Source organism: Topomyia yanbarensis, chromosome 3 (assembly GCF_030247195.1).
Source record: "Topomyia yanbarensis strain Yona2022 chromosome 3, ASM3024719v1, whole genome shotgun sequence".
NCBI classification, from domain to species: Eukaryota; Metazoa; Arthropoda; class Insecta; order Diptera; family Culicidae; genus Topomyia; species Topomyia yanbarensis.
In genome coordinates, this window is record NC_080672.1 from 186,392,268 (window position 1) to 186,420,192 (window position 27,925).

Consider the following 27,925-nt stretch of genomic DNA (forward strand, 5'->3'; position numbering starts at 1 on the left):
AAAAGGATGTGTTCAAAAACTGCGTATCACGCATCCAATAACCTTGTTTTGGAGAGTCGATAAGTCCTACAATGAAAAAAAGCAAGCCGAGAAAAAAAGCTTTACATGATATACTTGATATTGATGATATTGAGCCTTAAGAATTAGACCACCTTGTTTTAGTATTTTCTAAAAATAGTTTTAATTGTGTTACGGAGTGCAAAGGCTTTTCCAACAGAAACGTTTTAATGGTCAGGTCAGTTCGGGAAATATTTTTTAGAGGTGCGCCGCCTCTAATTTTTACCTACAATCGGCGGCGGCGGGGCGCACGCCCCTAATATTTTTTCTTTCTTTTTAATAAATCGAAGCTATTAAAATATTCTTCTATCGTCCCTAGACATAGCCTTGTAATCCTTAAGGATTATTTCGTAAAAATTTCCCTTAAGGGGGTCTTCCAGCGCAAAATTTAAAATAAATGATTTTTTGGTTTTTGCTAATTTTGCATCTCTAAGACAAGAAAAATATGCTCCAGAAAGGATTTACTATTTTGCCAATTATAGAACCTCGTCCTTCACATAGTGAAAAAATCATCTTTTTAAAAACAAATCTACTTTGGAAATTTGTTTGAGGTCTGTCTCCTTTGCTTAAACAATTATCAAAAGCCCCTACTGTTTAATATTTGTAATACATTGACAGACCCCAAGCTCATTTAAAATGTCAACAATTGATTTTTACCTGCCAACAACTTGCCCTTCACTATAAAACACTCCCAAAAAGTTGAAATCATTCCCAATTAGATACTTCGACAGAGTCTCCTGTTAATTGAAAATGTCCAAAACTATTGTTTTTAACAGCCCTCAACTTGCCCTTTAATATAAAACACTCCCAAAAAGTTGAAAAAAATTCCATTTTGATGCATCGGCGGACCCCCCTGTGCATTGAAAATGTCCAAAACTATTGATTTTCAACAGCCCTCAACTTGCCTTTCAATATAAAACACTTTCCCAAAAAGTTGAAAAAAAATCCATTTTGACACATCGGCTAACTCCCCTGTGCATTGGAAATGTCCAAAACTATTGATTTTCAACAGTCCTCAACTTGCCTTTCAATATAAAACACTTTCCCAAAAAGTTCAAAAAAATTCCATTTTGATGCATCGGCGGACCCCCCTGTGCATTGAAAATGTTCAAAACTATTGATTCTCAACAACCCTCAACCTGCCTTTCAATATAAAACACTTTCTCCAAAAGTTGAAAAAAACCATTTTGATGCATCGGCGGACCCCTTGTGCATTGAAAATGTCCAAAACTATTGATTTTCAACAGCCCTCAACTTGCCTTTCAATATAAAACACTTTCCCAAAAAGTTAAAAAAAATCCATTTTGATGCATCGGCGGACCCTCCTGTGCATTGAAAATGTTCAAAACTATTGATTTTCAAAAGCCCTTAACTTGCCTTTCAATATAAAAGACTTTCCCAAAAAGTTGAAAATAAAATCCATTTTGACACATCGGCGGACCCCCCTGTGCATTGAAAATGTCCAAAACTATTGTTTTCAACAGCCCTCAACTTGCCTTTCAATATAAAACACTTTCCCAAAAAGTTGAAAAAAAAATCCATTTTGACACATCGGCGGACCCCTCTGTGCATTGAAAATTTCCAAAACTATTGTTTTCAACAGCCCTCAACTTGCCTTTCAATATAAAAACTTTTCCCAAAAAGTTGAAAAAAATTCCATGTTGATGCATGGGCGGATCCCCCTGTGCATTGAAAATGTTCAAAACTATTGATTTTCAAAAGCCCTCAACTTGCCTTTCAATATAAAACACTTTCCCAAAAAGTTGAAAAAAAAATCCATTTTGACACATCGGCGCCCCCCCCCCCCCCCCTGTGCATTGTAAATGTCCAAAACTATTGATTTTCAACAGCCCTCAACTTCAATAAAAAACACTCCCAAAAAATCGAAAATAATTCCATTTTGACACATCGGCGCCCCCCTGTGCATTGAAAATGTCCAAAACTATTGATTTTCAACAGCCCTCAACTTGCCTTTCAATATAAAACACTTTCCCAAAAAGTTGAAAAAATTTCAGCTTGGCTCATTGACACCCCTAACATATCCATAATGTTCGAAAATAGATAATGATCATTGATCCAAGAATTAAATCAAATCGCAATCATGGCTGATAATGCTCACTTGTGATTTTTTCCGAATTGCTCGCTGCAGATAGAATCATGCCGTGATCACCCTCTCAATTATCAAATTCAACCACAGATCAAAATCACCACTGATAGAGGGCAAGAAAAAATCGGTAGTGATTTTTGTGAGATGATCTTTTGATAGTTAAGAGAGTGATCACGGCATGATTCTATTAGCAGGGAGAATTTTCGAAAAAATCATAAGCGATAATTATCAGCCATGATTGCGGTTTGATTTTATTTTGATTATGATTTTCCCAGCACTGGCTTTCACACATAAATAACGAGCATAATCCATAACAATAAATCAAGGAGTTAACATGATTTTGTGAAAAAAAAAATTTTTACGTAAAATAGCCCCCTTGTGGGGGTGACTTACGCCAATTTTAGCTCTTTAGATTTCACGTTCAATCTTGATTTTCCAAAAGTTCTTTTCAATGACTTTGGAGGTACTTGTGCCATATGTAAAACATCGAACAGTTTCAAATTTGAAGTTGCGTGATCGTAGTTCTTGAGTGTAGTGTACAAAACGCTCTATTTTTGGCGTAAAGTAATCACCGATGACGGTATTTCAAAACCCACTCGTCAAACTCGTTCCAAAAACAAAGATAATTACAAAAATATTGATATCCGTCATTATCCCGATGAACTACTTATGAAAAAAAAGTTCAACAGGCGTATTTTTGGAGTCAATATGTTTTTATGTACAACGTATCCAACACTTAAATTTATTTAGCGCAGCTCTGTCTACAAATCAATATAATCCTAACAATAGCAAAACAAACTTTAATTTCGTTTTTACTCTTAATTTACTATAATAAACACTTAATTTACTATTATAAACCGAAGCTGTTAATGTATTCTTCTATAGTCCCTAAACATAGGCTTATAACTTTTTCTGATTCTGTATAAATTTCACTTGAGAAGGTCTTCCAGCACAAAATTAAAAAAAAACTCTAAGGCACGGAAAATATGCTCAAGAAAGGATTTGCACGAATTGGACTTGGTTCGTCTGCTAGAGCTTATCAAACATATGTTAATATGAGGCTGACAAAAACGGGTTAAAAAGCTGATAAAATCAGGGTAGACAAAATCGGGAGCTGATAAAATCGGGTCTTAACTTTATTAACTTTTCTAAGTAACTTGAACAATTTTGAATTGCTCGAAAAATAAAAAAATGGATAACGCAATCTTTAGGCTTAAATTATTGTAGACAAAGGAAAGAGAATTTTCCAAAAAAATCAATTTTAGCGCATCGGCGGACCCCCCTGTGCATTGAAAGTGTCCAAAAGTATTGATTATCAACTACCAACAACTTGTCCATCAATATAAAACACTTTCCCGAAAAGTTGAAAAAAAAATCCATTTTGATGCATCGGCGGACCCCCCTGTGCATTGAAAATGTCCAAAACTATTGATTTTCAACTACCAACAACTTGTGCTTCAAGATGAAACACTTTCCCGAAAAGTTGAAAAAAATTCCATTTTGGCACATCGGCGGACCCCCCTGTGCATTGAAAATGTTCAAAACTATTGATTTTCAACTACCAACAACTTGTCCTTCAATATAAAACACTTCCCCGAAAAGTTGAAAAAAATTCAATTTTAGCGCATCGGCGGACCCCCTGTGCATTAAAAATGTCCAAAACTATTGATTTTCAACTACCAACAACTTGTCCTTCAATATAAAACACTTTCCCGAAAAGTTAAAAAATTCAATTTTAGCGCATCGGCGGACCCCCTGTGCATTGAAAATGTCCAAAACTATTGATTTTCAACAACCAACGATTTGTCCTTCAATATGAAACACTTTCCCGAAAAGTTGAAAAAAATTCCATTTTGGCACATCGGCGGACCCCCCTGCATTGAAAATGTCCAAAACTATTGTTTTCAACTACCAACAACTTGTCCTTCAATATAAAACACTTTCCCGAAAAGTTGAAAAAATTCAATTTTAGCGCATCGGCGGACCCCCTGTGCATTAAAAATGTCCAAAACTATTGATTTTCAACTACCAACAACTTGTTCTTCAATATAAAACACTTTCCCGAAAAGTTAAAAAATTCAATTTTAGCGCATCGGCGGACCCCCCCCCCCTGCATTGAAAATGTCAAAAACTATTGATTTTCAACTACCAACGACTTGTCCTTCAATATGAAACACTTTCCCGAAAAGTTGAAAAAATTCAATTTTGGCACATCGGCGGACCCCCCTGTGCATCGAAAATGTCCAAAACTATTGTTTTCAACTACCAACAACTTGTCCTTCAATATAAAACACTTTCCCGAAAAGTTGAAAAAAATCAATTTTAGCGCATCGGCGGACCCCCTGTGCATTAAAAATGTCCAAAACTATTGATTTTCAACTACCAACAACTTGTCCTTCAATATGAAACACTTTCCCGAAAAGTTGAAAAAAATTCCATTTTGGCACATTGGCGGACCCCCCTGTGCATTGAAAATGTCCAAAACTATTGTTTTCAACTACCAACAACTTGTCCTTCAATATAAAACACTTTCCCGAAAAGTTAAAAAATTCAATTTTAGCGCATCGGCGGACCCCCTGTGCATTGAAAATGTCCAAAACTATTGATTTTCAACTACCAACAACTTGTTCTTCAATATAAAACACTTTCCCGAAAAGTTAAAAAATTCAATTTTAGCGCATCGGCGGACCCCCCTGTGCATCGAAAATGTCCAAAACTATTGTTTTCAACTACCAACAACTTGTCCTTCAATATAAAACACTTTCCCGAAAAGTTGAAAAAAATCAATTTTAGCGCATCGGCGGACCCCCTGTGCATTAAAAATGTCCAAAACTATTGATTTTCAACTACCAACAACTTGTCCTTCAATATAAAACACTTTCCCGAAAAGTTGAAAAATTCAATTTTAGCGCATCGGCGGACCCCCTGTGCATTAAAAATGTCCAAAACTATTGATTTTCAACTACCAACAACTTGTCCTTCAATATGAAACACTTTCCCGAAAAGTTGAAAAAAATTCCATTTTGGCACATCGGCGGACCCCCCTGTGCATTGAAAATGTCCAAAACTATTGATTTTCAACTACCAACAACTTGTCCTTCAATACAAAACACTTTCCCGAAAAGTTAAAAAAAATTCAATTTTAGCGCATCGGCGGACCCCCCCTGCATTGAAAATGTCAAAAACTATTGATTTTCAACTACCAACGACTTGTCCTTCAATATGAAACACTTTCCCGAAAAGTTGAAAAAATTCAATTTTGGCACATCGGCGGACCCCCCTGTGCATCGAAAATGTCCAAAACTATTGTTTTCAACTACCAACAACTTGTCCTTCAATATAAAACACTTTCCCGAAAAGTTGAAAAAAATCAATTTTAGCGCATCGGCGGACCCCCTGTGCATTAAAAATGTCCAAAACTATTGATTTTCAACTACCAACAACTTGTCCTTCAATATGAAACACTTTCCCGAAAAGTTGAAAAAAATTCCATTTTGGCACATCGGCGGACCCCCCTGTGCATTGAAAATGTCCAAAACTATTGTTTTCAACTACCAACAACTTGTCCTTCAATATAAAACACTTTCCCGAAAAGTTGAAAAAATTCAATTTTAGCGCATCGGCGGACCCCCTGTGCATTGAAAATGTCCAAAACTATTGATTTTCAACTACCAACAACTTGTTCTTCAATATAAAACACTTTCCCGAAAAGTTAAAAAATTCAATTTTAGCGCATCGGCGGACCCCCCTGTGCATCGAAAATGTCCAAAACTATTGTTTTCAACTACCAACAACTTGTCCTTCAATATAAAACACTTTCCCGAAAAGTTGAAAAAAATCAATTTTAGCGCATCGGCGGACCCCCTGTGCATTAAAAATGTCCAAAACTATTGATTTTCAACTACCAACAACTTGTCCTTCAATATAAAACACTTTCCCGAAAAGTTGAAAAATTCAATTTTAGCGCATCGGCGGACCCCCTGTGCATTAAAAATGTCCAAAACTATTGATTTTCAACTACCAACAACTTGTCCTTCAATATGAAACACTTTCCCGAAAAGTTGAAAAAAATTCCATTTTGGCACATCGGCGGACCCCCCTGTGCATTGAAAATGTCCAAAACTATTGATTTTCAACTACCAACAACTTGTCCTTCAATACAAAACACTTTCCCGAAAAGTTAAAAAAAATTCAATTTTAGCGCATCGGCGGACCCCCCCTGCATTGAAAATGTCAAAAACTATTGATTTTCAACTACCAACGACTTGTCCTTCAATATGAAACACTTTCCCGAAAAGTTGAAAAAAATTCCATTTTGGCACATCGGCGGACCCCCCTGTGCATTGAAAATGTCCAAAACTATTGTTTTCAACTACCAACAACTTGTCCTTCAATATAAAACACTTTCCCGAAAAGTTGAAAAAATTCAATTTTAGCGCATCGGCGGACCCCCCCTGCATTGAAAATGTCCAAAACTATTGATTTTCAACTACCAACGACTTGTCCTTCAATATGAAACACTTTCCCGAAAAGTTGAAAAAAAATCCATTTTGGCACATCGGCGGACGCCCCTGTGCATTGAAAATGTCCAAAACTATTGTTTTCAACTACCAACAACTTGTCCTTCAATATAAAACACATTCCCGAAAAGCTGAAATCGTTAGCATTTGGATTATTTTGCATCCCTACATGTGTGCTGGATCGCTCTCACTCCCAAAATCATTTGGCTAAATCATCATCATAAGGAGTTTCTTACAATAATCATGTACAATACCATCAACCCTGATTTTGCATCTTTTCTATCGTACCTGATTTTCTCAACTTCATAATCCTGATCAAAAAAAATCATAATCAGGCCGTGATCACAGGCGGTGATTTTGTTGCAATGATTTTTTGCTAGCACATTATCGCTTCAGAGAAAATCACTAGCCATTTTTTATGGTTGTGATCATAGCACTGCATGATCAGCAGTGATAATTATCACTGATGATTTTTGATTTTCGGTGATTTTCCCAGCACTGCGCACAAGCTCATACGTTATGATTATTTGCTTGAAGATATTGGCGTGACGAAAAGTGCTAATGGTGAAAATATATATTAGCCATATGCTGAACATATGACATACAGGGCATTTTTTTAAATTTATCCCCCTTTAAAATAATCTTGCCATAAACCAAATAGAGATATTGTTCATTGGTATATGAATTCCTGTGTTTTCATTCCAAATTACCGCGGGCCGATTTTTTCACCCTCGCTTAACGTTTAAGCCAGGTTTAAACGTACTGGTGAACCTGGTTTAAAAGTTAAGCGATGGTGAAGAAATCGGTCCCGCAACTGGTACCATTTTGCTTCTGCCTATCAGTTGTGATTAAACAGTGTTGATCCAGGTGAAAACCTGCAGTGAAATCTTTGAACAAATGCCGCTGTTGAAGCGCCTTTTAATAGTGTTCGATGTTCAGTAGCACCTCAGTCATACCTTGTACCCAGCAACGTAGTTTTCATCGTTGTTGATTGAACCTATTTGATTGATTGTTGATTGAACCAAAACTATTCCGATTAATCCGGGTGTTCCGAATTATTCAGGTTGTTCAATCATTGGTCGCCAGTTGCCTGTCTCATTGCACTCCCACCGCCTGCGCAGCTGTTTTGGCCGTGATTGAAAATAACTTTTATCTTATTTAGATTAGATAATTGCATTATATAAAATATCAAGCAATGCTTTGAATTTGCACAAAGTTATAAAGCCACCAAGCAGTCATTGAGAGGAAAACAATTTAGAGATGGCAGTCCAGATTTTCTTAGGAGTGGGATAGAAACTTCGAATTAGTTTGAATTTCTAGAAATATCTTTGCCTTTATTAGGGCATTGAATTCCAAACTAAATTTTATTCAACATTGCATATAAGTTCTGTTACATGTTTTTGAAAAGAAACACCAATCTACGTTGTCTTAAACCGACTTCGTTGGTCATGCCGCCTGGCCCAGGCATGAGACAATTATACACAAAACTATCAGTAACATTACATTTTTAGAAACAAATAATAATTATTGATTCCATCTATCTATCTATATCTATATCTTCTATCTATCTATCTATATAAAAGTCAAAGTTTGTGTGTATGATTTATAGATTCCCAAACGGCTTAACCGATTTCCGTAAAAATTTATACACAGTAGGCATTTGTTATGAAGCGTGTTTGTGTGCTATTGGTTGGGGATTATCTGCCCGCCAGATGGCGCTACGGAACAAATTGTGTTTTCCTCCTATTTCGTTGAAAATCGCAGCAACGCGCGATGGGTATTAGCTAGTTAATTATACGTAAGACGCAAAACCAACTGTATCAATATACGAAGAGCTGAGATGACGAGTTGCTGAAGCGGCATGTAACACATCGACGTCCACTGGCAATGGCAACTCTTGAGCACGAACGTTAGTCGTTGATGTGGTCGCTGTTGTTTTTTCTAACACCATGCATTCCAGCTCGGTGAACGTACCCTGGATCATATAAATTATGTACCAAGATACTATCTGGGACATTCCTCAAATTACTGCTCATTTCATCCCAAGCCGCAGGTTGTAAAGCAATCACAATTCGCAACGTTCATCGTTCCGTTTGCTGTGCATCCCAAAACGACCCAATAGAATGAATCTGTAAACGGGGAATTCTGCCATCTGCCCTGCAGTTAAACCAATGTTTATTATCACAGCGGATTATCATCTGTTCCTCAGAACGCTCAACAGTAGTCAGCCGTTTTTAGAAAATAAGCAGTAATTTAGTATTCTACTAGTCATGCGTGACATTGTCAATTGTATCTAGCTGAATTATGCATCCTGGTCGGGCCGTAAACTGTTGCGAGACTATTTTTGCGAGTTCCTGGAGGTTAATCAGATAAAGGATCTTAAAACAATTTCGTCGAATCCATCCAACGGAATCTGCGTTTGGAACTGGATATCTCCGCTAGTGTTCGAGCATCGGTTGCTGTTTGATAAACGCGTAGACTGAGCATCACTTGCCTCGAAACATGCCGAGAGTCAATTGCTCAAGTTACCCAGTTTTGTACTTGGTAGCAATACGAGAATCCATTTCACATTACTAAAAGCAGGAGTTTCTGGTGAAGTTATTTGAGCCAGTTCACTAACGCCTCGGCCGCACAACTCTAAAAGTGATAAAATACATAAACAAGCGGGCGAGAAATTACCAAAAAGAATTCATACCATGTCCTAAACACATATGCCACCGTGCTTTCTATCCAGAGCCGTTTGATCAATGTATGTGCCAGGTTCCCAATGTTACAATCCTCATCCCTCTTGCAAGTGAAAAATAATGCTTTTGACAGGTATTTGAATGAATTATTTTAGCATCAGTGATGCCAGGTCTATTTAAACAATAGCCTGCAGTAAAAATATAAAAGTCTGCAGATTGCCACAAAAATCTTTAATAAATTTCACATAGAAATGTAGTGTGTTAATATTTTCAATGATCAAAAACGTTGAAGGCTGGTTAAAATTAGCTGGCATAGGCTTTGTTCTGCTAAATATTTGTAATCTGCAAAAAATCTGCAGCGAAAATGCAGAATCTGCAGATTTCTTAATATACATGCAGATCTGGCATCCTTTTATTATTCCCCACAGGAAATGCATCCAAATGGTGTAAAAATACGGGGAAACAAGGCAAGATAGGTATTCAGAATATGGGGTTAAATGAGCAGCTCGCACTATTTTTCATTTTTTCAATAGTTAGAGGTACCAAGTCATCGCGGCAATATGCGCTAACGAATCGGGAATAAAAAAGGAAGCATTCTAGCATATAAAATTCTTTGACAAGAAAGGTCTATTTGTCTGCTTGGGCTCTCCAGCTGGGTATCGAGTTCTCCACGGAGAAAACTGAGCTAGTCGTATTTTCTAGAAAGCGTGAACCAGCGCAGCTACAGCTTCAATTAATGGATCAAACTATTGATCAGACTTCAACATTAAAATATCTCGGGGTATGGTTCGACTCTAAAGGTACCTGGGGATGTCCCATTAGGTATCTGCAACAGAAGTGCCAACAAAGGATCAACTTTCTCCGTACAATACTGGAACATGGTGGGGTGCCCATCCAGGAGACCTAATCAGGCTGTACCAAACAACGATATTATCAATGATGGAGTACGGATGTTTCTCATTTCGCTCCGCTACGAACATACACTTCATCAAACTGGAGCGAATCCAGTATCGTTGCTTGCGTATTGCCTTGGGTTGCATGCACTCGACCCATACGATGAGTCTCGAAGTGCTGGCGGGCGTTCTTCCGTTGAAAAATCGATTCTGGGACCTCTCATATCGATTGCTCATTCGATGCGATATTCTGAACCCATTGGTGATTGCAAATTGCGAAAGGCTTGTCGAGCTTAATTCTCAGACCCGATTCATGTCCTTGTACTTCGATTACATGGCACAGAACATCAATTCATCTACGTATAACGTCAACCGTGCTCATCTCTTAGATACTTCTGATCCAACTGTATTTTTCGATTCATCCATGAAGGAAGAGATTTGTGGAATTCCAGATCATATTCGCCCACAAGTGGTCCCAAATATTTTCTATAAATCGACTGCGGCAAAATGTTCTACACTGACGGATCAATTCTCGACGGGTCCACAGGCTTCGGTATCTTCAACGAAAATCTTGCTGCCTCATTCAAACTCAATGATCCTGCTTAACTTTACGTCGCAGAATTAGCTGCCATCAGTATACTTTCGGGATCATTGACACCCTGCCCTCAGACCATTACTTCATCGATTCGGATAGTCTCAGCTCCATTGAGGCCATCCGTGCGACGAAGCATGGAAAGCACTCACCGTATTACCTGGGGAAAATACGGGTATATCTGAGTGCTTTATCTGAAAAATCTTACCAGATTCCCTTGGTTTGGGTCCCGTTACATTGTTCTATTGCGGACAATGAGAAGGCGGACTCTTTAGCCAAGGTGGGCGCATTAGAAGACGACACTTACGAAAAACCAATTTGCTTCAATGAATTTTTCAGTATCTCACGTCAGAGGACGCTCGATAGTTGGCAAACTTCATGGAGCAATGGGCATCTGGGACGGTGGCTACATTCCATTATCTCGAAGGTATCAACGAATGCTTGGTTTAAGGGGTTGGATGTGAACCGGGACTTTATTCGTACGATGTCAAGGATCATGTCCAACCATTACCGTATAGGGCTTGCTGAAATTAATCATTGTGTTTGTGCAAACGGCTATCACGACATCGTGAATGTTGTTTGGCTGTGCGCAGAGTACTGTGTTTCCAGGTCCCAACTAATAGATTCCCTTCGGGCCCGAGATAGATCACCCTATGTACCAGTCCGGGCCGGCCTAGCAAGCCGTGACCACCCCTATATTTCTCTTATCTATATCTTTTTGAAAACTATTGATGTCCAAGTATAACATTTTCCCCTCTCTCATTCACAGTAGAATCTCACCAACCTATCCCTGTATCTACAATATGGCATTGCTTCACGAGTCTTCGGTGCATACCCTTCTTGATAACCGTCTATCCAGAACATCATGACATACCTCACATGCAGATGATATAGAGTGCCAATAATTATCCGAAATATCGACCCTCCTCTCGCCCCTGCGATTACAGGCTGGAAACTACAACACTACAACAAAGTGTGCATATCCGCCACAATGATCAATCAGCAAACGACGATGCCAATTACACAATATGTATCCCACTTTCTACCTTTTTCCTTTACTTACATAAGAGGGGAGCAAGCCACCCCTAAATACGGCTTTCCCTTCCCCACTAACATGTGACATGTAATTAAAAAAATGAATTATCGGCCTCGTTAAGCTACAGCATTTGGGCCTAAATAAACGTATTTAAGATACTCCTCCCTTTGGATTTTTTCTTATATTATGTAAACAATATTCAAACGCCGCCCCCCGCTTAATGATGACCGATTGAGCATAAATTTTGCTTAGATAACTTTTTTGATGTAATAAGCATTTTATGTAAGACTTTATGTGAAAATTTAAGATGACCATTTTCATTGATATCTTGCCTCTTGAACACCCCTAGTTCTCCATACAAACTTTGGTTTTAAGCTGTGAAGCCCCGTTCCAATTTTTTTCAAAAATTTCTTCACTAGGGGTTTCCTGGGACCTCAAACTTTTGCCATTTTTTCGTTGTGCTCCTAAAAAAATTATTTTGTTTCGCAGTGTTATTTATTCACACCACACATTCGTATGCTCTTACTCTTGCTACGCGATGAAATTCCAGAAAGCATGCATTTGCATCACACATACTCATATACACATAATTACACTTTATCACACATACACAACACATTTTTAATGAAAAAAATTGGACAAAAAGAAAGCTAACAAGGGTGTCGCTCTTGCTACTTCGGGGTGTCGGTCTTACCCACAGCATTTTTAAAATGTCATTTTTCTCCATTTTTGGCAACCAATTATTTTTAATGAATCCAATTTTTTGAAATGCTGAAGAAATTATATCTTGCTAAGAACCATCTGAACAAGGATTATGCACAGAATATACCATTTTTGGAGCTTTGTGGTATTTTAGAAAAATGATTGCGCTTAAGGTGTCGGACTTGCCCCCGGTTCCCCTACCTTTCGATTCAGTTCGTCAAGATTGCAAAATATTTGTGTGTCTCAAATAATTTCACTCAATTTTCTCAGAGATGGCTGGACTGATTTGCACAAACTTAGTTGCAAATGATCGGTATAACACTCCCATAATACGTTATTGAATTTTAGTTGATTGGACTTCCGGTTTCGGAGTTACGGGTTGAAGATTGCGGTCACACAGCAAATTCTCATATGAACTGGTATCCCTATGATGTCGAATGATGTTATACATATTCGAATACGTTCAACATTACTTAGATTTGCGGGTCTAGATCACTAATGACAAATCAAAGTAGCTTTGACTACGGTAATTTCGGGAGAGATGCCGCGTCAGGAGAGATGACGCACTTTCTATATCTCACTTTTATAAGTTAATATGATATTGTGAGTTTGTCTTTTGAAGAATTACAACACTGGAGATGTAAAATAATCCTTATGATTAACTTAACAAAATTTTTATTAATGATTATGTGCGTCCAGTTGCATCACGGAGTGTCAAAAGTTTTTCAGTACCACATTAAAATTTCGTTTTTTTAAATTGTTCGATTTTTTTAGTAAATCATGTATCTGTTGGGTAGCTGGGATCTTTTATAAGGCATTCTGATCATGAGCACGGTCATCCATAATTTCAGAGGAAAATGTCGTCGTGCGGTATCTCTCCCATACAATTGGGAGAGATGCCGCATCAAAATTGCGGGTGAGATGCCGCACTCGATGGCGGAGGATACGTAGCTAAAATGTATTTTTTCACCTCGAAATGTCATTAAATGATCATTTGCGTCAGGTATAGAATATTAATAAGGTATATCCACAAGCTAACGGACCTAAAACAGTGGTATATAGGAATATAAGTCTATTTATTTGTATATTTGAACGGGCGATATGTATCTAAGTATTAGTTACTTCGGTTTATTCTTTAAAGTTTCAGGCACTAATTTTAGTAAACGCATTTATTTGTAGTGATGTCAATCTTGGGATAAAAATGAAAAATTCCACGAATTGATGCTTTTTAAAATGAATCTTTTATGAATAAACCAAAGTTATATAAATACATTGTTGGAAGAAACAACCAAAAACTGCTTTTAAGGAACCCCTACCAATATATCGCTCGTACAAACATAAAAAAAACAGTACCCTTGATTAAGTTACTGCAACTAAACCGTTACACAAGGTTACAAAAATAAAATATTTTTAAAATGTTGAATAAAAAAATGTTTCTAGAAATGGTATTATTCCCTTAAGAAAAATGAAGGTGCTGGCCGATTTATAGGTGTAATCGAACTTCATGAAACTCAGCTGAAGACCCCCAATCACAAAAACATCAATGATAGCTAAAATACTTTTGTTTGCCATTTTTCAGTTTGTGACCACCATGGATGATGCGGCATCTCACCCGTACATGCGGCATCTCTCCCGCAATGACCTTTTTTTTAAATGTTCATGGAATTTTGATGAATTTTTTTTCATGAAAAAACCATTTCACAGTATTTTCAAAACTTGTCGCAATTGATAAAAATGATTTTATCAAATATTGAATAGTTAACTTCGATGCAGGATCGATTTTAAAAAATGTGCGGCATCTCTCCCCAAATTACCCTATATTGGCTATCTATGACGGATCTTGATGTCCCCGGAAACTCGTCAAACTCCAGAGCTGATATCACACCTATTTCCCAGCAAACTCTTAACCGATTTTTTCAAACTTGATTTCAAATGAATATTATTCTCCCCTTTACCGCTATTGAATTTCATTCAGTCCCAGTCAGAAATTTCTCATCAAAAGCGATACAATCGTAATACTTCATAAGTTAAAAATATATTGAAATTAACACCAAATTACACCACTGACGGTGAATCGAAGTTTATTGGAATATATTGGACACGATCGATAATTCCGAATGTCTCGGGTTCCGGGCATATTTCAGAACTAAAGCTACTTCGGTGATCGCTGAACCAATATTCACTAACCTAGTCTCAAATGGAAGGTATAATTTGCAGTTCGGTGTTAGACTCCACATTTACCCATCCCCCTCCTTCCTCTTAACACCCCCACCACTCTCTTACCTCCTCGGCCTCTAACCAACCTCACACCTACATTCCCTTCATCCCCCCCCCCCCCCCCGTATACCAAAATAAGTTAGGTGGTTCGGGACGCATCCTCCCACTCCCACTAACTAAGCCCCTTCCCCACCGCTCCACATTTCAAAGTATGTTAATAATTTTTATTAGGCTAATTCAATAATATATTTTTGTTTGTTTCAAGTGTGTCAGCGTCTACATGTTGCTTATCAGGTTGATGACAGTCGTGCACTTATATATGCTTATCAAGTGTAATAAGAATGTAATAGACGTTTCCATAACGTTATTTTGAACGTAACCGGGTATAATTTGGATCAATGAGAAAGGCACAGTTGCACCACTTTATGGATTAAAACAAGTTTTACATTGAAAATTGATTCACTGTATCAAGATATAATCAAAAATATGTAACAATGTCGTCCAAGTATTTCAAGATTTAAAGTTATCTGAATACTACTCCAGTTTTTAATACCGCAAAAGTTATTTTAATTAAACAGTAAACTAAGAAACACCCCACCCTCTCATTATAAATTGGTTGAAAAATGAAAAGTATGACAGATAGAGCTTACATTTCTTCAGCAAACTTTTCTAAAACTCGTTCTACAACTTCTCCGGAGGTCGTATGGCTCTATCTAGAATGATTAAAAAGTTAAATTTTTGATCTTGGTAAAATTAGAACTACCTAACTGTTGTTTTAACGAAAAGAAGGGGCTAAAAACTACGAAAACTTGTCCAAAGACATAATAAAGCTGACTCTGATCTCTGACTGATCTCAAAATTCCTGCCAAATTTGCATTCTGGACCAATGTGCATTGGAAAGCTGAGAAAATTTCCTACAAAATTATATACAAATACCTTTTAGTTAAGTGTACCAAGTGATTTCTTACGAGTAAAGTATTTCAACAACAATGTCTTTAGAGTTTTGCAATTTGAGGTTAACTATTTGAGTTTACGAGGACGAAAACTCGATAAAACGCTATCTTTTAGAAAGTTTATTTCTAAAATCTTTCTTAAACTCAATAACAGAAAGATATGAGGACATCATTTAATCTGAAATCTTTTCACCTTTCTAATGAAATGAATAGCGTTTAAATACAAAGCGTAGTTTTTGAGTTAGAGTAATTTAAAGTGAAACAAATCAATTTCAGAAAAAGTACAAAAAGTACAGTAACTTGAAAATTAAATTTGGGAACGACCAGTAAAAGTAACACGTTTTGGTCAGGATTTTTTAACTTTATTCGGAAAACTTGTCCACAAAATAATTGTTCTTCGTCAACACCCCGGTAATTTCCTGGACATTACCTCCCCCTAGTTTTTGCCTTTCTCATATAGAAAGGTTATGTTTACTGGATGGACATCTCCCTAAATATTAGCGCGCGTATTTTGAGTTTTACTCAATTTATCCAATACATAAACAAAATTATTTTAGTCACATAATAGGTTTTTTAGGAACATGCACCACGAGTTATGCAATGGAAAAGCAGGATTGTGTGAAGAAATGAGGCCAACAAAGGGCGCTGATTTGTTGAAGTTTCTCCGAAAAGCTGACTTTATTGGATTAAGCGGTGATAGATTCAACTTTGACAGTAATGGCGATGGACCTGCTCGGTATAACATAATCCATTTCAAACAAATTGAAATTGATAAGTATAAATGGATTAAGGTTGGCGAATACTATCAAGGAGAACTACGTTTGAATATGGAAGGTAATTTAATTTCTATTCATTTAACAGTCAGATATGAATAAAACCATGTCAAGTGATCCTCGAATATTTCACAAAATCAAAATAATTATGAAATATATTTTATTTTATGGCGTGTAGCTTTCAGTTTAATTATTTCGTTAAAACTCTTATGAAATTCTGCACACTTATAGAATGATGTTGACTTATTTTGTTGTTGTTTCGACTTCGTCCTCATCAGAATCCGGCACTAATTGCGAGCTGTACTAAGCTAGCACGGGATTGACGATAGCTTCACAAAACGGAGAAACAATTCATGTTTACTGAGTTAACACAAATTGCGTCTTCGTTTTTGAAACTGGCGTCAATTCGGCGCTAACTTAGTCCGGCTATAAATTAGTGTCCGATTCTAATGAGACAAAGTCGGAAGGTAAATTCTATAACAAATTCAGTGATATGCTTTGTGCCTTCATGTGTAACAATGGATTAACCCAATTTTCTCTCTCTCTTTGTTCAAATTTTGTACCGCTGTGACCATTCTGGTTTCCCAGAACTTGTTTTTAACTGACTACGCTAGTGTTCTGGAATGTCAACGAAAACGTTTGATTCGTTCTGGTTTCCTCTAAGCATATTTTTTGCCTTTCTCATATAGAAAGGTTATGCAATCACTCTGAAAAACGGCAACCTAATCCCGGCCCGGAGGGCCGAGTGTCATATCCCATTCGACTCAGTTCGTCGAGATCGGAAAAAGTCTGTATGTGTGTGTGTATGTATGTGTGTATGTGTGTGTATGTGTGTATGTGTGTGTATGTGTGTGTATGTGTGTGTATGTATGTGCGTATGTGTCAAATAATGTCACTCATTTTTCTCAGAGATGGCTGAACCGATTTGCCCAAACTTAGTCTCAAATGAAAGGTGCAACCTTCCCATCGGCTGCTATTGAATTTTGGATCGATCGGAATTCTGGTTCCGGAATTACGGGTTTCAGAGTGCGGCCACACAGAAATTTCTCATATAAACTATAGGAAAAATTAAAAATAGAATTTTTATTTTTGATGCTAAATGTGTTCAAGGTGCATGAAACGTCGAGATTTGATGCAAACTCGAAAAAAAAATTGACGACGATTCACTTTTTTGGATTTTGGCACATTTTTGCCTTTCTCATATAGAAAGGTTATGCAATCACTCTGAAAAACGTCAACCCAATCCCGGCCTGGAAGGCCGAGTGTCATATCCCATTCGACTCAGTTCGTCGAGATCGGAAAAAGTCTGTATGTGTGTATGTATGTGTGTGTGTATGTATGTGTGTGTATATGTATGTATGTGTCAAATAATGTCACTCATTTTACTCAGAGATGGCTGGACCGATTTGCCCAAACTTAGTCTCAAATGAAAGGTGCAACCTTCCCATCGGCTGCTATTGAATTTTGGATCGATCGGAATTCTGGTTCCGGAATTACGGGTTTCAGAGTGCGGCCACACAGATATTTCTCATATAAACTATAGGAAAAATTAAAAATAGAATTTTTATTTTTGATGCTAAATGTGTTCAAGGTGCATGAAACGTCGAGATTTGATGCAAACTCGAAAAAAAAATTGACGACGATTCACTTTTTTGGATTTTGGCACATTTTTGCCTTTCTCATATAGAAAGGTTATGCAATCACTCTGAAAAACGTCAACCCAATCCCGGCCTGGAAGGCCGAGTGTCATATCCCATTCGACTCAGTTCGTCGAGATCGGAAAAAGTCTGTATGTGTGTGTGTATGTGTGTGGGTATGTGTGTGTGTATGTGTGTGTATGTATGTGCGTATGTGTCAAATAATGTCACGTCAACCTAATCCCGGCCCGGAGGGCCGAGTGTCATATCCCATTCGACTCAGTTCGTCGAGATCGGAAAAAGTCTGTATGTGTGTGTGTATGTATGTGTGTATGTGTGTGTGTGTATGTGTGTATGCATGTGCGTATGTGTCAAATAATGTCACTCATTTTTCTCAGAGATGGCTGGACCGATTTGCCCAACCTTAGTCTCAAATGAAAGGTGCTACCTTCCCATCGGCTGCTATTGAATTTTGGATCGATCGGAATTCTGGTTCCGGAATTACGGGTTTCAGAGTGCGGCCACATAGAAATTTCTCATATAAACTATAGGAAAAATTAAAAATAGAATTTTTATTTTTGATGCTAATTGTGTTCAAGGTGCATGAAACGTCGAGATTTGATGCAAACTCGAAAAAAAAAATTTGACGTCGATTCACTTTTTTGGTTTTTGGCACATTTTTGCATTTCTCATATAGAAAGGTTATGCAATCACTCTGAAAAACGTCAACCCAATCCCGGCCTGGAGGGCCGAGTGTCATATCCCATTCGACTTAGTTCGTCGAGATAGGAAAAAGTCTGTATGTGTGTGGGTATGTGTGTATATGTGTGTATGTGTGTGTATGTATGTGGGTATGTGTCAAATAATGTCACGTCAACCTAATCCCGGCCCAGAGGGCCGAGTGTTATATCCCATTCGACTCAGTTCGTCGAAATCGGAAAAAGTCTGTATGTGTGTGTATGTATGTGTGTATGTGTGTGTATGTGTGTGCGTGTATGTATGTGCGTATGTGTCAAATAATGTCACTCATTTTTCTCAGAGATGGCTGGACGGATTTGCCCAAACTTAGTCTCAAATGAAAGGTGCAACCTTCCCATCGGCTGCTATTGAATGTTGGATCGATCGGAATTCTGGTTCCGGAATTACGGGTTTCAAAGTGCGGCCACACAGAAATTTCTCATATAAACTATAGGAAAAATTAAAAATAGAATTTTTATTTTTGATGCTAAATGTGTTCAAGGTGCATGAAACGTCGAGATTTGATGCAAACTCGAAAAAAAAATTGACGACGATTCACTTTTTTGGATTTTGGCACATTTTTGCCTTTCTCATATAGAAAGGTTATGCAATCACTCTGAAAAACGTCAACCTAATCCCGGCCCGGAGGGCCGAGTGTCATATCCCATTCGACTCAGTTCGTCGAGATCGGAAAAAGTCTGTATGTGTGTGTATGTGTGTATGTATGTGTATGTATGTGTGTGTATGTGTGTATGTGTGTGTGTGTATGTATGTGCCTATGTGTCAAATAATGTCACTCATTTTTCTCAGAGATGGCTGGACCGATTTGCCCAAACTTAGTCTCAAATGAAAGGTGCAACCTCCCCATCGGCTGCTATTGAATTTTGGATCGATCGGAATTCTGGTTCCGGAATTACGGGTTTCAGAGTGCGGCCACACAGAAATTTCTCATATAAACTATAGGAAAAATAAAAAATAGAATTTTTATTTTTGATGCTAAATGTGTTCAAGGTGCATGAAACGTCGAGATTTGATGCAAACTCGAAAAAAAATTTGACGACGATTCACTTTTTTGGATTTTGGCACATTTTTGCCTTTCTCATATAGAAAGGTTATGCAATCACTCTGAAAAACGTCAACCTAATCCCGGCCGGCAAATTTTTTTTTCGACTCGCATAAAGTTTCTGGATTTTAACAGGGGCGTAGTTGATGGTTTACGGAGAGGGGTTACGCCCCCCTCTACTGTTCACTCCCCTCCTTTAAAAATCTTCTTAAATCACCCCTCAGACCACCACCCCATCCAGCCCTCATAACCCTCCCTTTCAACCCCATCATCTTTAAACCACCACTATATCACAAAGCATACCAATTTAAGCTGGGGAGTCGTTCGTTCATGCGACTTTCGCCCTCCTCACATACCCACCCCCGCATGACAAAATGAGTTAGCAAGCAGATAACATTGATCTAATGCTGATTAGGCTAATGGAGTATGATATTTTTTGTTTCAAGTGTTTCACCGTCGACACGTAGCTCATCAAGTTCGTGGCTGGCATGCCATTGTGTATAAGTGCAAAGTGTACTAAGAATGTAATGGACATTTCCACGATTATGTTGAACATAAAAAGCCTCCGTGCCATAGTTTAGAGAAATGAGAAAGGCACAATTGCACCGCTAGGTGGATTAAAACAGGTTTTTCACTCTGGTCCAGGTCGCAGTTACGGCCCACCGCAACAATAACTGTAACGCATACTTACTTTCGAGCAGAGCAGGAGAAACAAAGCCTAATAGACTCGAATCTTCCAGCTATAGGTACCATCAGATGTTTCTTTTCATTAGCTTAATAGTGCCTTGTTGTTTTTCTTTTCCACTTGCTTTTCTTACACGGTAATTGAAAAGAGAAACAACGATGTTTTCATATCTACGTGACATATGAATGGACTGTAGTTCGTTTGGAAGAAAATCTTACAGCCGGTAGATATCCGTTAAGATTTCGACAGCTGCGATCATTTTCCGGCAGAATGCTGCTATAATTGGGACAGCTAAGGCGGGCAGGTTTGGCTTTGTCAGTGGCGTAGCTAAAAACTTAGTTTGGTGGGAAGGGGGGTGATTTGATGAAAATCTTTGATTTTTCGAAAATGCCCAAATATCATGTAAGTTTAATAAATTATTGAAAGTGAAGAAACAAAATTAGTCTAACAGATGCCTTTTATAATTTCTTTTATAATTTGTCAGTTAAGTCAAAGTATGACAATACAAAGTGCATTTTTGAAGTGGAATAATTGCTCGAAAACTTTTCTAAGGGTCAAGATCACATAATCTTGAAAGCATCAGCTTTGGTGTTCTAACAACCTCGATAAAGCTTTCTAACATAAAAAACGCATCTTTTGAAGTAATAATTTTGGTGATTAAATCTCCTAGAAGTGATTATGGAGAATTAACTCTTCAAAAATAGTCAGAGACTTGGTGTCTTCAGCAAAGTTGTTGATAATATCATTTTAAACAACTTTGTTGAAGATATGAAGGCTACATATATGCAGTATCGAGATTTAAAACGATATTTAGAAACTTTTCTTAAAGCCAGTGCTTTTCAATATTTTTTGCCTTCTCACTCAATTCGGCTTGGTAATTTCCCAACAGCTGTGTAGTCAGCAAATTTAGAAACTGATATCTCAGTAAAGTGAGATTAGTTTGCTGATTTTCGGTGAAATATTTTCAGAGTCTCAGCACTCAAACGTCACTTTTACTGGGATCTCTGCAATAAATAATGTTTGCTGAATCTCAGCTGTTGAGATTTCGACAAAAAATGCAAAAAAAGCTGAGATACGGCAGAAAATATTGTGTGTTTCTCCTATAAAAATGCTATGCAATCACTCTGAAAACCAACTTTTTAACCGAGGCCCGTAGGGCTGAGTCTCTTAAACCATTCGAATCAGTTCGTCGAATTAGGCAAATATCTGTGTGTGCGTATGTGTGTGTGGGTGCGTGTGTATGTATGTATGTGACCAAAAATATGCAAAAATATCGATTACTCAGAGATGGCTGAACCGATTTTTCCATACTTAGTCTCAAATGAAAGGTACAATGATGATGATGATGATGATGGTCCCACCTCATACCCCCACAAAGGTGTGAGCTGAACGATTTATCTAGAAGATAATTGATATTTTAACTCATGATAAGACAAGTAAACAAAAAAACGGACTGGTTCAATTTGCAGACATAGCCTTTCCTTCAAAAGAACGTAACCAGATATATTTCGAATATTCCACCAACAACCAGGGTCCATCAAGAAAATTTCTATTCCGGGAAGATACTTGATAGAATCGGGAATTGATCCCAATAGCTTCCATTTCCGATAATTCTCTGTAAGACTCCTCCCGCCTGACCATGACATCGGTACTACCACCTGCCTGACGAGCCTAGTGGCAGTGTAGAGTCTGGTCAAGTAATATCATCCACATCAGACCCCTTTATTAAAAGTTTCCTACCATTAACCCAAGGCAATCAAGAGATGTTCCTTCCCGAGAACATCGTAGATTGATCAGGAATTGAACCCGATATCTAGTTAGTTATCAAGCTCCCATCAAGCCCCATACTCAACGAGCTAACTCCGTTATTACCACTATCGCAGCAATAACGTATGCGGAATGAAATTTGGACAACGCTTCCTGCATTAAAATAAAAATGCAACCCTGCGTAAGGCACCATACTAAATGTCATACTCTAGGCACACTTATTTTAAACATCCAGGGTTAATTACGACCCGCTAGGAGATGTTATGTGAACAAAATGGCAGCGAACGCCCAATCTGGCACATAGCTATTATGCCAAAAAAAAGTTTTGGCCCATTGGAGGATTATGGCATACCTTTGGTACAAAAGGCTGATAACCCTCCAAATGTACCACAACTGCGTCCAAATGAGGATTTCTGGGGTAATTTGAAACAGTGAGTATATGCCAATAATTTTTGACCTAAAACTAACAAACATGATAATCAAAATTAAGAAAGAAATCAAGAACATTGCCAACCCGAGCAAACGAAAAGCCCATAATACCCCCATGCTCATGGGGTTTGTCATGGGTGTTTGAAATGGGTTCAACCCATGAAAACACCATCACCATGGTCCGGTAGATCCCATATAAAACACCATATGTTGGTGTATTTATGGGTTATTGAGACCATTTTATGGTGTTTTGATGGTTGTGAATTTTGGCATGGACCATGTTTAAGGTCCTTTCAAGGGTGGTGGCTATGTGGTGTTTGAACCCATGAGTATTTGCTCGGGAACATCAATTTTTTCGACTACTTTGCCAAAAGTTCCTGCAAACTGTCGTAAAGCTTCTCGAATAGGCTCAAATTTTTTCTACATTAAGTTAATAAGCTGATAAATGTTTTCATATAGAGAGAACATTTGATAAAGGATTTTCTACAAAAAAATTGCCATTTGAAGTTTGTCCAAATTTTATTCCGCATACGTTAACCGAGATTAACTCTACTGTCGAGCAAAACCAACACAACTCCATCATCAAACCAGACCCTGGCCACAACAAAAACTAAAAGCCGAGAAAAATCAACAAACAGAATACATAACAATTTTGCGGTGACAAATAAACCCTAAAAACTAAAAGCTTCGATTCAACCCGATAAGCTCTTAGTGCTTATCACCATGTTCGATTTCAAGTTAATCTCTATCTGCTTAGCGCGTGCGTGGCTCAGACTTCTGTAGACATCTCATTTTTTAATACCTTTAATAAACAAGTAACAAAAATCCATCACCATCATCATAGCGAATATAATAAATTATTGTGACTAAATGCAAATAATTAATAGAAGAGAAAAAAATACAATATTTGTTGTATTACATAGTTATTCAAATAACTCCAAAATACAAAAATCAAAAAAAAATCTGTTTACAAAGCAGATTTTACGTGTGGAAAACATAATGTTTTGAACTCCGTCAATGTTGCTGCACGTTTAATATGTCTAGGCATCGAATAGCAAAAACTTTCTCCTTTGTACAACAAGGAGTTCTCTAATCTACTAAATAAAAAGTTAGGTGTTCTTGCATCAGATGCATTTCTAGTGTTGTACCTATGCACATCCTCTTTCAATTCGATTACACAAATATCGAATCGAGGCAGCATTCCATTAATAATTTTAAAAATGAACACCATTGTCAAGTAATAAATTCTTTGCTTCACAGAGAGCCATTGAAATGCGTCTAGCATGAAACAAGAGGAAGTGTATCTGTTACATTTTAAAATTAATCGCATGATTCTATTTTGCAATCGCTGTAACCTCAATATTCACAAGTGATTCCTTCCAAACATTCGGCACGTGCCCAGTTTGAAGCGATTCATTTACAAAGTCCAGCAGATCGTATCCGATGACATGAAAGCAATCCTGCATCACTTTTGCCTTGACATTATCGATACCAGCCGATTTTCCCAAAGAAAAACAAATATCATTCAACTGTTCAAAAGTGATTGGGTGAAATCCGTCAAATCTATAGTTAATATTAATCGACTGTGTTATTTTCACAGGTTCACTGACCAGCTCAATACTTTGATTGATTAGTTGGACACTGTTAACGAAATAACTGATCAATTTTTCAGCTATTATTTTTTCAGATTGCTCTTCTACCCCGTTTAAAGTAATGGACTGCGAGGAACTAGATTTAGGTTTAATTAAATTCTTTAGGATTTTCCATAAATCTTTGCTGTTGTTTTGATGTTGATCGATCTTCCTTTTAATATATTCACATTTGGTCTTTTTCAAAGCTCGTGAATACTGTGATAGGATGAACCCTCTGTAATAAAACAAGACTGCCTTACACGCAACGCAACGCAAGTTATCTTTATTCTCCCCTTCTCGAAGCTGTACTACCGATACACCACAGACCTATCACCACATCTCCCCTTGTTTTAGTATCTAATACTCAAAGGTTACAAATCGAATTCGTTTAATTTTCGCTCACTGGATAAATCGGCTGGGCCGTGCAATCACCCGATATGGACGAAGGTTCCCTGTAGAGTTGTCCTCGACAGTGAATTCCGACGAATCATCTTAGTTTCCGTCATGACCCATGGATTCAGTAAAACCCGTCTTGTGCTGATCCGTAGAAAGTTGTTCCTTCGGGTGCCCAGCATCCATGTCTCCTGAAACCTTGCTGGAAGCCGTGTCTTTAATGCTGTCGTTAATTATTTACTCTTTTTAATAACGACTTATAGTGAATCAATCATTTTCCTTTTTTTATATTGTAACGACATATAATTAGCAAGGGACTGAAAGGTGAAATATTTTCCAAATATTAAGAGCCATAGTACTCAAGGAAGAGCAAGGATTTGAAGTAAGAAAGTATAGAAAAGCGTGGAGCAGGTGTATTCAGCATTTAAATTATAAGAAATTGAAATTGTTATTAGATTAGCCCATTTAAACTCGTGAACTGTAACTCGCATTCTTTATAATTTGCTACAATCGAACCGAACGATACAAGACCACTCGCGAGACAAGATTAGGATCTCTTTTCCGATCGATCACCATTCTGGTGTTTGTGCGATTGTGCTGAGAGTAGGGCCAGCTAGGGTCGGCAAGTCTCGATTAGTCATCGCAACAAGGCTATGCAATCACTGTAAAAACCTGTTTTAATCCACCTAGTGGTGCAATTGTGCCTTTCTCATTTCTCAAAACTATGATTTAATAGCTGGTTCGTACATTCGTTATATCATTGTGGAAATGTCTTTCATTCTTATTACACTTGGTAAGTATACATAAGAGCACCTTTTTGCATTCATCGCGGTATCGGTTTGAATCGGAGTTTTCTATGTGATCGCACTCCACAAACCGTAACTCCGGAGCCAGAAGTCGGATGGAGATGGAATTTAATATCAGTTTCCGGGGACGCAACACCTTTCATTTGAGACTAAGTTGATCAAATCGGTCTAGCCATTTTCGAGAAACCAATATAACCGTTATTCTGAATTTGGATGCTTCCGGATCCGTCGATGGTGGCCAGTGTGGCCAAAGAGACTTTGAATGACTGTTGGTGACCTAGATCTACAAATTCAACAGTTGTGTTTACATTTTGGGAAAAAAAATCACCTTTTTATATTCATCGCAGAATTCGTTAGAATCGGGAATTGCTGCGTGGTCGTACGTATCACCCTGTAATTCAGGAACCAGAACTCGGATCCACACAAAACTCAACAGCAGCTGATGGACCTTTCATTTAAAATCAAGTTTGTCAAAATCGGTTCAGAAAATTCCGAGAAACCGATGTGGACAAATCAACAAATTTTGTTTTGTAACCATACTCTTGAACTCGTAATCCGGAACAAGATGTCGGTTGAAAATGAAATTCAATAGCAACCTATGGGAATATTATACCTTTCATTTGAATCTTAGTTTGTAAAAATCGGTTCAGCCATCTCCGAGAAACCGATGTGGACATTTTGTTAACAAATCCGCACATACACACATACATACATACATACATACATACATACATACATACATACATACATACATACATACATACATACATACATACATACATACATACATACATACATACATACATACATACATACATACATACATACATACATACATACATACATACATACATACATACATACATACATACATACATACATACATACATACATAAATACATACATACATACATACATACATACATACATACATACATACATACATACATACATACATACATACATACATACATACATACACACATACATACACATATATATGCACACATACATACACACTAGGGTGGGGCATTATTATATGAAAAAACGTAATCATAGCCACATCAACCGAGCACAGCACTTTTTTGGTTCTTTTTGGGGTCCCAAACAACTGTGCAAAATTTGGGGTCGATTGGTGTTGACTCGGCGTAGCGCATTGCGTTTGAAATTTGTATGGAGATTAGTATGGAAAAACCTACATTTTTGCATTTTTAATTCTACAGACTACAATTATTCCTCTAGTGTGCCAACAAATAGATAGAACTATAGTCCAGCATATGCTGAACAACTTTGTCGAAGGATGTATGGTGTTAGAATGTCTCTAAGCCAAGTTATAGCTGTTTAAAGTTCGATACATCGAATTAAATGCCAAAAATAATTTTTATTGCCAACATTGCCGGTGTACCAATGGTATTTTATATAACATTCCAAAATAACATCATATATTTTAGTTTTACCACATTGGTATGTTTGGATGAATTATTCAAAAGCCTTAGATCAATTTCATGAGCGTAGGGAGTTGAGCAATAGGGCGCAGTGAGGAGGGATGGGGGGGGGACTTTAATATGTAGAAATTCGAACTGAAATGTTGTCGAGTTGGAATGTTCAGATGAATTATTTCAAAACAATTACACAATGTCCTACGCATAATAGTAACGATGAAATAAAACATACTGTATCCCTTTGCCTTGACTTTTATCAACAGAAGTTACGTAGGATTACCAAATGGGCTGAAAGCGAAATAAGGACATTTTGAATTTTGACCGAGATTAACAAATTTTACTAATCTTTGACTAAATGTGTTTGGTTGAGTGGTGTTAAGAAAAGATTTCCAATATTTTTTTAGAACAGCGCTTTTTTTTGTTCTTCTGGGGTCCTAAGAAACTATGCAGAATATTAGGTGGTGGCATACCGTGTTACATTTGAAATTTGTATGGATATTATTGCGAGAAATCCTATATTTTTAATCTTTATTTCCAAAAATCAAAGTTTTTCCTTAAGAGTACTTATTGATTAAAGTCCATGAAGTTACCGCCTGTGCTAAAAAGTGATAGCTGTTTAAAATTCGATGGTCCGAATTAGAGGACAAATCTTTTTTTTTCTGTCAGCGCTCAACAAGATGAGAAACATAAACATGAAAAGTATTAGTTTGTAACTTTTCTTCAGGCAATAAAATTTTTGGCTGAACCAAACTTTTTGAATCATTAATATGAACATAACATTTCAAAAGACTCTAAGGAAG

At 37.4% G+C, this 27,925-nt stretch overlaps 1 protein-coding gene across 21 annotated transcripts in view; it reads left to right on the forward strand.

Annotated features, from left to right (window-relative positions):
• LOC131691078 (metabotropic glutamate receptor 8) overlaps positions 1–27,925 on the forward strand; it is a 1,433,400-nt gene that overhangs the window by 533,616 nt on the left and 871,859 nt on the right. For all 21 annotated transcript variants that reach the window (XR_009305687.1, XR_009305689.1, XR_009305690.1 and 18 more), the window contains one exon: positions 16,339–16,595. Coding sequence is in view for 17 of the 21 variants with exons in the window: in XM_058977259.1 (XP_058833242.1) it covers positions 16,339–16,595 (257 nt within the window). In the remaining 4 variants the exon portion in view is untranslated. The remainder of the gene's footprint in view (positions 1–16,338; positions 16,596–27,925) is intronic.